General features: G+C 38.6%; 1 protein-coding gene across 2 annotated transcripts in view; it reads left to right on the top strand.

The window, feature by feature from the left end:
* The window catches only part of LOC101855313 (nuclear factor NF-kappa-B p105 subunit), a 24733-nt gene extending 13404 nt beyond the window's left edge, over positions 1–11329 (top strand). Inside the window, exons 12-20 of one of the 2 annotated variants that reach the window (XM_005090967.3) lie at positions 388–554; positions 1176–1653; positions 2948–3116; positions 4549–4666; positions 5899–6121; positions 7044–7213; positions 7680–7901; positions 8580–8700; positions 9995–10555. In XM_005090967.3, the coding sequence (XP_005091024.1) occupies positions 388–554; positions 1176–1653; positions 2948–3116; positions 4549–4666; positions 5899–6121; positions 7044–7213; positions 7680–7901; positions 8580–8700; positions 9995–10044 (1718 nt within the window). In that variant the 3' untranslated portion in view covers positions 10045–10555. Of the gene's footprint in view, positions 1–387; positions 555–1175; positions 1654–2947; positions 3117–4548; positions 4667–5898; positions 6122–7043; positions 7214–7679; positions 7902–8579; positions 8701–9994 lie in introns of both variants that reach the window. The other variant, XM_005090966.3, reaches the window with a different exon arrangement.
* Positions 11330–11615: the final 286 nt, after the last annotated feature.

Genomic DNA, 11615 nt, shown 5'->3' with positions numbered 1-11615 from the left:
TCCTTCTTTCCTATCAAACATCTATCGTCCTTATCTCCCCTTTTTCTTTTTTATGTCTGTTACTCTCTTGTAACACCTATAATCTTCTGGCGCTCATATGACCTTGCGAGCGCCGTGAAACCTCTACTAAAACTTTTTTTTAAAACATCTGTTTGAGCCAAGGTCAAAGAGGTTGGCCAAGGTTGATCAAGACTTGGGTATGATATTGGACACGCAGTTGAGTTTCGGTCCTATTATTTTATTTTCTTTTCTTCTTTTCTTCTTTTTTTTGGGAGGGGGGGGGGGGGGGGGGGAATTATCTCTCTTTAAATTCGGCGCACTCTTGAAGATGTTCCCTGCTATTTTTGTATAATTGTTTGTGCACAATAAAAATAATTTTATCTCCAGCTATGGCGGAGGAGCTTGAGAAGAAACGACAAGCCCTGGACAAAGAGAGGCTGAAAAACAGTTCCAAGTTCTTGTGGGAGTACAGCCCTCAGGACCAGTTTTTCGGATGTGAGGATTCCGACATCGAGGTGGATGCTGCTGTTGTGCCATTTAGTCCCACTACACAGGTTTGTACCGGCTTTTGGATAGCAGACTTTGAAAGCTGTAACGATGCAGTAACCTCTGCACGAGCCGCTTTAAAAAAAATTATATTTTCTGTAAAGAGTTTTGAGGCATTTGCAACACTTTAGGTCATACCAAGTGCTGAAGATTAGAAAAAGAAAAAAAGGAGAGATTATGACGACAGACGTTCGCTAGCAAAGTAAGAGCAAACCACACTAGAGCGCCCGTCAACCTCCCACCTGCTTTTGTTTTGCATTTTCATATCAAGAGACACGTAATAACAGGCTGTCCTTTTTGTGAATACTTTGATGCGGCCTTTAAAGCAAAAGCCTTGGAGAATCTATCTTTGCATCACAAATATTTTTTTTTTTCAGTTTTCGGAATTTTTTTTTTCTTGGAGGCTGATTTTGTGTTAGAGTTAAACCTAGAATCCTAACGTCATACATTTGCTGGTACAAGTTTTTGACTTTCTTCTGCAGACAGATGAACGAACAAATGTGTTGTATTGTCTATATATATATACATTTGAGGTTTATTGCTATTGTAACAAATGCCTCACCCAATCGCATGTACAAGTCACTTTAAAGAAATAAAATAATTTTTTCTTGTTTTCTTTCACTCCGCAGTCAAAATCTGTCTCTAGAGATGACCCACTCTCTGTTTTGAATGTGGATTCAAAAGACGCTGGTGATAAAAGTGAGAGAACGAGGGATCAAGACAAGCCGTGTTGTGGGGACAAAAAGCTACCGTCCAACTCGTCGTACGAGCAGATGGACTCTGGTCTAGTGTCGGGCGTCTCTGAATGCATTACATCTATAGATGAGAAGCATCTGACTAAGCCTACTACTCCCTGTGTTCCAAAGTCCTCCAGTTCGCCATCCGTAGACTTCCACAAAGAGACAACAGACTGTGATAAGAAAGTCAGCAATTCTTCCTCGGCATCTGATTACCATTCTGAGCCCGACACCAAAGTGGACATTATTTCGGAAGGTGTGAAAAGTGATGAAGGTTTTTCTGATACTTCTGATGATGCAATGTTCAAAAGCCTCTTGAACTCCAGAAGGGTCAAGCAAGACACGATTCATGGTCACACAACCTGCACAGGTAAATAAATCTTTTGAGAATTGTTTCTGTTCTCAGTCCAGTGGCCTTTGAGTGTGTACTCTCCTGCACAATGTCATGTTAAAAAAAGTGGAAATCTTCAAGAGTTTTTCTTTGTTGCAGTACAGGGTATTGTCTGTGGTTGGGACGATAGAAACAAGTTATCATTTTTGGGTAAATTTGTTACTGTTCTCAAAGGCAAAGGCATGGGTGTCATAGAAATGAAATTGCTGTCGTTAAGATATTAAAATGAATTCATTATTATTTTTCTTGCATACTACTATGTTTATAATAGCTGAGTATACAAACTTAATTTGGAGTTCATTCTCATCTTTTTGGTCTGTTTTGGAATCAGTTCAGTTGTGTCTATAAAACACGCTTCTTGGTTTTTCTGTTATGTACTTATTCAATTCAAAGAGAAATATATGGGCTTAGATTTAAATTATATAAGGAATAGACAGCTTTAATTGTAAGAAGTAAGGGTATCTGCTTTGCCTTCCCCTCATGCTATAGAGTAGAATCTGGCTGAAACACCCAGATCTTGTAAGGGGAAAATTTTTTCCTGTAATGATTACCTGCTGCCAATTCACTCCTGTTTGTTTCCTCAATTCTTGCAGCTTTCTTGTCTCATCCATGCCCTTTACTTACGCAGTTAGGAGCCTTATGAGAAGTGTCCAGTTGTCTGTTCAGTCTCTCCTTATTCTCCTCTTGGCTTTGTGATTCTACCAGGATCTCCACGTCCGATGCTCAGATGAGACAGTAGCTTTTTTGAGTCTTTTTTTGTGTGTTTTTTTTTTTCAACCATCTGTTCTCAATCTTTCAAGGGTTACTGTACGCCCGCCTCTTTTAGAAGTGTGTTGATTTCCATATAACTGATGAAGGGGCAGCAGTGTATGTTTAATTTTTGTCGTCGCTTGTTTTCCTGATATATTCATAAGTACACCACAGGCAGATTAAATTCATTGCTTCTCAATGGAGGTGATGGGGGGCAATTATATATTTTTACTTGGAGCATAACTTGTGCAAGCTACCAAAGGAATGAAAGAACTTTCACTAGAAATGGGTTCATTCTTCATCTTGACTTTAGCCAACTTTTGTATGTGGTTGGTTCGCATGTGTTCTGGTGCGGTTTGCTTCTTCTTTCCTATCAAGCATCTATCGTCTTTATTTCCTCTCCTTCTTTTTTATGTTTGTTACTCTCTTGTAACACCTCTAATCTTCGGCACTTATATGACCTTATTGTGTTGTAAGTGCCGTAAAACACTTACTAAAACTAAAACAACTTTTGTATCAACAGAGACCTTTGGACCATACTCTAAGCTGACGGACACAGTGCGGCAGGTGGCAGGGCGTGTGACAGAGAGGACACTTGCTGCACTGGTGGACTACGCCGAGACTGGTGATATCCGACATCTGCTGCTGGTGCAGAGACACCTGCTGGCGATTAGCAATGAGGATGGGGATCTGTAAGTTATGTGCTCTTTGCAGAGCTTTTCTTTCTCTTTTTTTTTGAGTTCTTTATAAGTTACTCTTTCCTTTCACTGCTTTTTTTTGCTCTTCACATCATATAGTTAGCAGGTTTTTAAAAATTGTTCTAAGCCCTGGAAGCTAAAGTTTTTAGGAGAGAGAAGAAAATACTGTTTCATTCTTTTAACATTTGATCCCGCACCATATATCTTTTCTTGCTTTTGGCATTTTTTTGGCATTCAGAATTTTAATTTTGACAAAATATTTCTTGAGCTCTTGACAATGGCAAAGACAGTGACAATCTTTATTCATCTTATGCGACCAACAAATATTCTGTATAACAAGATGGTTCACTCCTCTCTTTGAACCAATTAAAAAAGTGTCCTCTAAATCCGGTGGCGCCATCTTCGAAAAAGAGCCCGGTTTGCGAACAGAGTTATCCTACTTGTGTGGAAAAAAATCATAGTGAAACTAAATACCAAGTTTTTGTAAATTTCGGAATAGCGTTTTTTAAAATGGTTACGCTGACAAAAATGCTCTTCTGGTCTCAAGGGGCGACTGTTTTCTTCGTTTAATTTGGCTTTAGAACGAGAGGCGAGAGGTCATTAAAATAAAAACGGCCTGAACCCAAAACTCTGCACTTAGTGAACCGGAACAGCTGATGCACAAGAGGGTGTTATTCCTATTCTTCTTCTGGAGAAACGAAAGAGAGCTTCAAAATAAAGACTGCAGCGACATCTGAACCAATGCGCGGACTTCCACAGACCCTTTTTTCGCTGAGTGAACTATCTTGTTATGTACAGTTTTTGGCAACCAATATACCACAGATTTAGATACTGCAATTAAAAAAAGATTCAAAATTTTAGTCTTGCCTCCTCTGAACTGCTGGACAATGATATTTGTGGCATTTTACTAAAATCAGGTGCTCATCAAAGTAATTTTTGGAAGAAACTGACATTTTTCTGTCCATTTGGCTATTTTTATCAAATTTATTTTTGGGTTCAACACTTTATATCCATTCAAAAACTCATTTCTGTACCGATTTTACTGAAAAATGTTGATCAAACGTGTTTTATGACTATTGCTTTCAGTGTATAAAGTTTTGACTGTTTCTGTACTGTTTGGAGGTCTGTGCCGGCCAGATTACTTCTTGCCAGGATTTTATTAATAATGAAGAAAAGTGGACATGCGTTACAGATCTAACTACTGACTTTGTGCCAATAATTTAGACAACTGGTTAAGGTCGGAAGATATTTCAGGTAAAAAAAAAAAAAGCAAACTTAAGGAAGAAGGATGTTTAGAATTACATGTATAATATTTTTCTCATTTCTTTTTGTCTTTTAAGAAATTTCCAATTCGGGATATTCTGTCCTTTATATGTAAAAAACGATTTAGAAGTAATTATGTTTCTGTCTCTTCTGTTTCTCCCAGTCCTCTTCATCTAGCGGTCATCAATTCACAACCAGATGCCCTGAAAAGCTTGCTGGAAGTGATGATCACACTGCCACAGTCCAGCCGTCAGGTCAACTCTTTCAATTTACTGCGACAGGTAACTCTAAGTGGTTTTTTTTTTACCTTTTCATTAAAAAATAAAGAAATTAATGTAACGCTTTAAGCCTTGTTGACTGCTTTTTGTCAGTATTTTTCATAATCGTTCAACTTGCCAATTGGTTTCTGGAGTTATTACTTGAGTTCACTTACTGTTTTTGTGCTCATCATAATCCTTTAAGGTTTGTGGACCTAGAAATTTTTGTACTGACAATGTTATTTATTTCAGTTACATTTTTTTTTTCCATTTAAGTTTAATTTCTTTCTTGTCTTTATATTTTTGTACAAGCCATAGTATTTGAACTGACTTAATTTCTTGTTTCTGATAAGTCTCCTCCTTTGATTCCTGATTCATGGCCAAATGGCTGAATTAATAGTCTTCCCCCCACCCCCCACACCCCTATGAAGAAGCACTCGTTTCACTCTTTATTGTGGTGTTTATTGTTATTGTTGTTATTATTATTATTATTATTATCATTATTATTATTATTGTTATTGTTATTATTATTATTATTATTATTATTATTATTATCATTATTATCATCACTATTAGTATTACTTTTATTATTATTATTGTTATTATTATTATTATCATCTTTATTATTGTTATTTCTCATTATATCATTGTTATCATTATTATTATTATCTAAACGTATTATATTTGTGAAAGTTCATCACCTTGGCCTCTTAAAACTTCGCAACTGCTTAACTTTCGAATTTGAAAAAATTAACGGTGGTTCAGAATCATTTAAAGGGTGCACAGTTTTACTGAGGAGTCTGAAGTCACTGTAGTTTATTTTTCAGTTTTTCATTAGTTTTGTTTAGATCTAATCTTGGGAAAGTCTGTCTTCTAAGATGCGATTGTAAACAAGTGAGGCTTCTATTCACAAAGAGTGCGTGCACTGATTTCACAATGATTTGACAATCGATTCTTTTGAGTGCGTTCATCAAACGGGAAACCCAGCAAGTTATTACACAAACAAACATTTTGATTTCTCCAGGGTATTATTAAATTTGAGTCCAGTGGGTGGTTGGTGGGTGCTCTGGTGTGGTCTGCTTCTTCTTTCCTATCAAGCATCTGTCGTCCTTATCTCCCCTTCTTCTTTTTTATGTTTGTTACTCTCTTGTAACACCTCTAATCTTCTGGCGCTCATATGACCTTATGCAGTTGCGAGCGTCGTAGAACCTCTACTAAAAGAAAACAAATTTGAGTCCTTCCCTTTTCCTCCTCAGACTCCGGCCCATCTGGCCACGGTGATGCAACAACACCCGATGGTGGAGATGCTGCTGCACGCGGGCGCTGACCCCACCCTGGCCGACCGCAACGGGAACACGCCGGCCCACCTGGCGGTCATCAACCTGTCTCACCAGTGCCTCCAGTCCCTGGTCAAGTACCTGCGGCCAGACGCCACCCTGTGGAACCCTTTCCCGGAGCTCAACTATTTGAACTATGATGGTTTGTTTTGTTTGTTTTGTTTTTTTGTGTTTTTTGTTTGTTTATGCCTTAGTTTCAGCTACAGAGATCTTTACAGATGAAAGACCAAGACAAATGATCACCGAACTAAAACTAAACGAAATGATCTCTGATCTTTACCCTTTCCCAGAGGTCAACTATTTGAACTATGATGGTTTGTTGTGTTTGTTTATGCCTTAGTTTCAGCCATAGAGAGATCTTTACAGATAAGGGACTCAGATAAATGATCTATTATCTCAACTATTTGAATTATAATGGGGGTTTTTTTGGTGGGGGGAGGGGGTTTGGGGGGGGGGGGGGTGAGAGGGTGTTTGTTTATGCCTTAGTTTTAGCCGCAGAGAGATCTTTAGAGATAAGTGACATTAATAAATGGTCACTAACCTCAACTATTTGAACTATAATGGTTTGTTTTGGGGTTTGTTTATGCTCAAGTTACAAACACAGAGATCTTTACAGATGAATGGCTCAGACATATGGTCACCCTTTTGTAGTTGTGAGCGCTGTAAAACGCTTGCCAAACTAAAACTAAACTAAATTATAACTGACCTTTACCCTTTCTCAGAAGTCAACAATTTGAACTATGATGTTTTGTTTTGTTTTGTTTGTGTTGTGTTAAGATGACTGCTGTAGGCAGTGACTGTGATTTAATTGAATTCTGTTAGGGGCACCACAAAGTTGTGTCAGTTGGAAAGGCACTTTACACTGATTCAACAGACTGAATCATCATGGAAACTTGTTCTTCATGGTAGGCTCGGTGTAGTGAACTCCCTGTATTAATCGTTTGCGAATGTGTTTATATTTATGGTGTTCAGCTGGTGATTAAGTATTGCCACTTTTTAATACCAGCTGTTAAAATTCAACATTTTGCTCACATTGCCATGACTGTCTTCGTCCTTCTCTGTAGGGTATTCTCCAATTCACCTGGCATCTCAACTTGGCGACGTAAGCATGCTGCGCACCCTCGTCTTTGGCAAGGCGGACGCGGACCTGCCAGACGGCAAGAGTGGGAAGACGGCACTTCATCACGCAGTGGACAATGATGACTTGCCCGTGGCAGGGTATTTGTTGATGGAGGTTTGGAATGGCTTCATTTCTTTTCTTTTTTCTCCTTTTGAAAAAAAAAAAATCCATCTGTTGATTTCTTCTTTTTCCTTTCTTGAAAAGTTATTGCGCACGTGATCAAACTGAGGTCATAGAACATGTCTCATGATGGTAAATGATGGAGAAAAGAGGAAGTGGAGAATAATGGACTAGAGAAGAAGAATTAAAGAATTCTAGTCAGTGAAGTAATTGTCTACATGTTCGAAGTCATACTGAAAATGCAATACAGTATACTTATATAAAAATAAAGCAAGATAAAAAAACAACTCATTCATACATGCAAGCTCCTAAAAAGATATTGATATCGTGGGTGGGGGGAGGAGGGGGCATAGTAATTTGTTTTTTTTGGTTTTTTTTCTCATGTCCGTTACAGTTTATAAAGTATAAAGTTAATCGAGAGTGGACTTGGTCTTATTAAAAATACTTCTGTGCTCCACAGGCCCATGTGAACGTAAATGCGAGATGCTTTGACGGTAACACAGCCTTGCACGTGGCGTGTGCACGACAGCTGGTGGGCATGGTGGCTTTGCTGGTGGCTGCAGGGGCCGACGTGGAAATTGAGAACGAAGAAATTCCCGAAAGTGATGTGAACGCTGACGACTCGGGGAGCCGGGACAGGAGAGGACTGAGGCCGGTGGATTATGCTGACGATAACGATCAGGTAGAGTAACTCTCATTCTTTTTTTTTTTTTGGTTCGTTTTTCATAGCGAAACTATATCTAAGATTTCTGCTCTCTCCATTAGACAGGGAACTTGTATAAATTACCCCCCGGGGCGGTGCCACTGACTGTAGTGTCTTTAGGCCATTCCCAAAGGGGGGACATTTCTCGTTCAAGCACGGTAGAATTGTAAATGGGCTGATTCATGTCACGCTCATAACTGTGCCTAATCTACAACGGGGAACTGCTGCTTTTTCTTTCTTAGTCCTTACTATTGTCATTTTCCTCTACTTCTTTTGTTTGTTTGTCACTCTCTTGTGACTTGCTATTTCCGGGGTGCCTTGATAGTCGAAGCAGACCTTGTGCTGTTAAAGCTAGAGAGGTGAGCAGAATAAGTCTGATTCCCTGTAAAGACTTCTCTGTTGACACCCACCCCTTGGTGCTCATATGACCTTATGCAGTTGCGAGCGCAGTAAAACCCTCTACTATAAAAAAAACAACAAAAAAACCTCAAAATAGAGTTACTACTTTTTACTCTGTTGCTTTTGTATGCCCATCCTTATGAATTTAGGTGCCTATTTAACTGCTGTAGGGAGTACTTTTGACTTTTTGTAAACTTTCTCTTGAAAGATTGAAAAAAAAAAAGAAGTTGGCTGATTCTCATTTATATTTTCTCATAGATAACACAAATCCTGTACCAGATGTCCAGCTTGGGTCTGGATGAGAGCTGTGGAGAAGTCATGAAAAAACTGGACATCTCAGAGAATTTATCAAACTTACATGTTGAGAGTGTAATGAAAGGTATGCTTGGAGCACTTTTTATTTCCCCAAATTATAGATATTGTCTGGCGTCGGTGGCCTAGTGGTTAGGCTCTCGACTCGCAACTGTAAGGTCGTGGGACGAATCCTGTCAGGGGCCTGATGTTGTGTCCTTGGGAAAGGCACTTTACACTAATTTTCCTCACTTCACCCTGGTGGGAATGGGTAACCGTCTATAGACAGCGAAAGATCTTGTCAGTTTGTTAGTGTTTTAGCGCTTAATCAGTTGCTTGCACTGTATGCTTCCCAGGAAGCTGAGAATGTTTCGGAGTGTTCTTTGGTCTGCTGGGGTAATAATATAGTGTAAAGCGCATAGAGCCTGGTGTTGAGCGGGGTTATGCGCTATACAGATACTATTTAATATTTATTATTATTAATATTTATAAATTGCATCTGTAATTATTGGACCCAGGTGGCTAAAAATTTGATGTACTTTTTCACCAATATGTTCAAAGTTTTTCTTTGATGTCAATGCAAGATCACCTCTTTTCATGACATGAACTGTTAGTCCAAGACAAGCACCTGTTTAAGATAATTACTTTTTTCCTCGCGATGATTGTGTTGTTGTCGGAAACAGGTAAGACTGTATCTGATTTTTGTTTTTGTAAGACATGAGTGCATGTAGTTATAGTTTTACTACAGTGGTGCCGAGTGTACTACATTACTTTTGACATAACAATGGAAGTTTTAACCTCTTAAGAAAGCTGAACTATGGGGCGAATGTCCCTGGTTTGAATCCCAGACTGGGAGTTCTCAAATTCTTTTTGTTTGAAGAATGTTCAAGGCTCTCGACCCGTTTGGCTCGGTCCTATCGGAGATGAACGTTAAATTTGGAGGTTTTGCCTTTTAAATAACTGAATATAGTGAACATACTGAATATACTCTTACTTTACTTACTGGTTATGTCATGCCGAATCATGGTTTCCAACTGAATATCACCACCTCACATATGGTACCGGTTAGTACAGTCGGAATTGTCCAACAAGAGAGCCAGCCATTGTCAAGACATAAAGTGCTTGTTTTAGACAGGTGTGTATCTTGGACAGTCGTAAAAAAAAAATAAATAAAAAATGCAAACGGAGAAGTGGAGAGTGGTCATTTGCACAGGTGATTGTCTTGGACAGATGGTCATTAGAGCAGGATTGACAATACTTGCTTCCCGTTTAAAAGAAAAGTGAAGTGGCTTGTTCCCTTACTGAACCTCTAGCATAATTTCTTAAACATATAGGAGGAGCAAATTTTAACCTTTCTTTGTTTGTTCTTGTATGTTTTTCAGGCAGGAGCTGGCAGTATCAGCATATTCATGGAGAGACAGTTACTAACTGAGGACGACAACCTTATCATGTTGATTTATTGTAGTAGTCTTTCCATGAATCATGACCATGTTGATTATTATTTTTCTTTCAAGTCCTCCTCAGACCAAAAAATAGCTATTGTTAGATTTGAATATTTCAACTCCCATGTTTACAAATTTGATGTTCTTGAACTGGAATAAGATGTTGGGATGAGGAATGAGGAAGGTACCTTTTCATATTTTCAAAGGATTCAGAGTTTATAGTGAAATATTGACGGACAATTAGGAAGGGCAGGTATGGTCTTTGCTGGGTTCATTGTGTTTCTGAACAGATTAGCTGTTTGGTGGTCATAGTCCACTGAAAATGTACAGTTTATCATCTTCTATAGGACGCATGCACCGATAAGGTGCAGGTAGACCCAAGAGCCAAAATTTGTGTATAGATCATATGTTCAATGGATAAGGCGCACCAGTTTTCTCTGGGCAAGCACCATCACCCGTATCATTGGGTGTTTCTGTAGGTAACCAAACCACACTTCAAAATGAAAGAAAAATACTTTTTATAACCTATTTTTTTCTTAGATCTACAAATATATGGTGCCTCTAGGAGCAGTCATTTTATTTCAAAATGATGATGTCCTCGTGATTAACGTCAAAATAGGTCTCTGATCTCGTCATCGTTCATATCAATTGCATCCCCTCTGTCATACAAGTCGCACACATTTTGGTCTTTGATCTCATCTGTTACTTCAAGTGCACAGTCACTGCTCTAGCTTTCGTTCCTGAGACCCTCATAGTTTGTTCCCTTGACCATCACCCTCTCGGTTTATTGGGTCTAATTTTTTATCTCATGGATCAGACACAAGACAACTTTGAAGACTTGATGTTTAGGTAAAAAGCTGCATTATATATTCGATAATATACAATTACTCATTGATCCTGGATCAGTCTTTCATCAGGTTTATCGTCATAGAGAGTAGTTTGGGGTGGGTTTTTTTTGCAAACATTAAAGACTCCTGCCAGATACCATATTTTGAAACAGAGAAAAGACTAGGACTTATAGACATAGTGCACACAGCCATTCCAATTCATTTGATTGAGTTGGACCAGCCAGATTTTTTTCTTTTTAGAGAGGCAAAAGCTACCATTTTGGCACAATGTGACCGAGTTCAACTAAATTCGATTATGACCTTCAAAATCAAATGTGTCACGACGCGATGGAATCAGGCGCTGGTCAATTTTTGGTTATGTGGAGTTATTGGTATCATCTTATAACTTGTCTTGCTTTCTATGAATAAAATATCCAGTTTTCTTGAACACAATTCGAGATATTTGGGTTTGAAGGAGGTAGGGGTTGCCTGGTTTCAGAGGTTGGCGGGTGCTCTGTTGTGGTTTGTTTCTTCTTTCCAATCAAACATCTATCGTCCTTGTCTCCTTTCCTTTTTTATGTTTGTTACTCTCTTGTAACACCTCTAATCTTCTGGCGCTCATATGACCTTATGCAGTTGCGAGCGTAGTAAAACGTCTACTAAAACAAAACAAAGAGGTAAAGTTAGTGGAAAATGGCGGCCAAAATGAAAATTTCCTTAGCTTGTGAAAAAAA

This window comes from Aplysia californica, unplaced genomic scaffold, assembly GCF_000002075.1.
Source record: "Aplysia californica isolate F4 #8 unplaced genomic scaffold, AplCal3.0 scaffold00024, whole genome shotgun sequence".
Lineage (NCBI taxonomy): Eukaryota > Metazoa > Mollusca > Gastropoda > Aplysiida > Aplysiidae > Aplysia > Aplysia californica.
The sequence above is the reverse complement of the archived record's forward strand: the minus strand, read 5'-3'. Positions and strand labels throughout refer to the sequence as shown.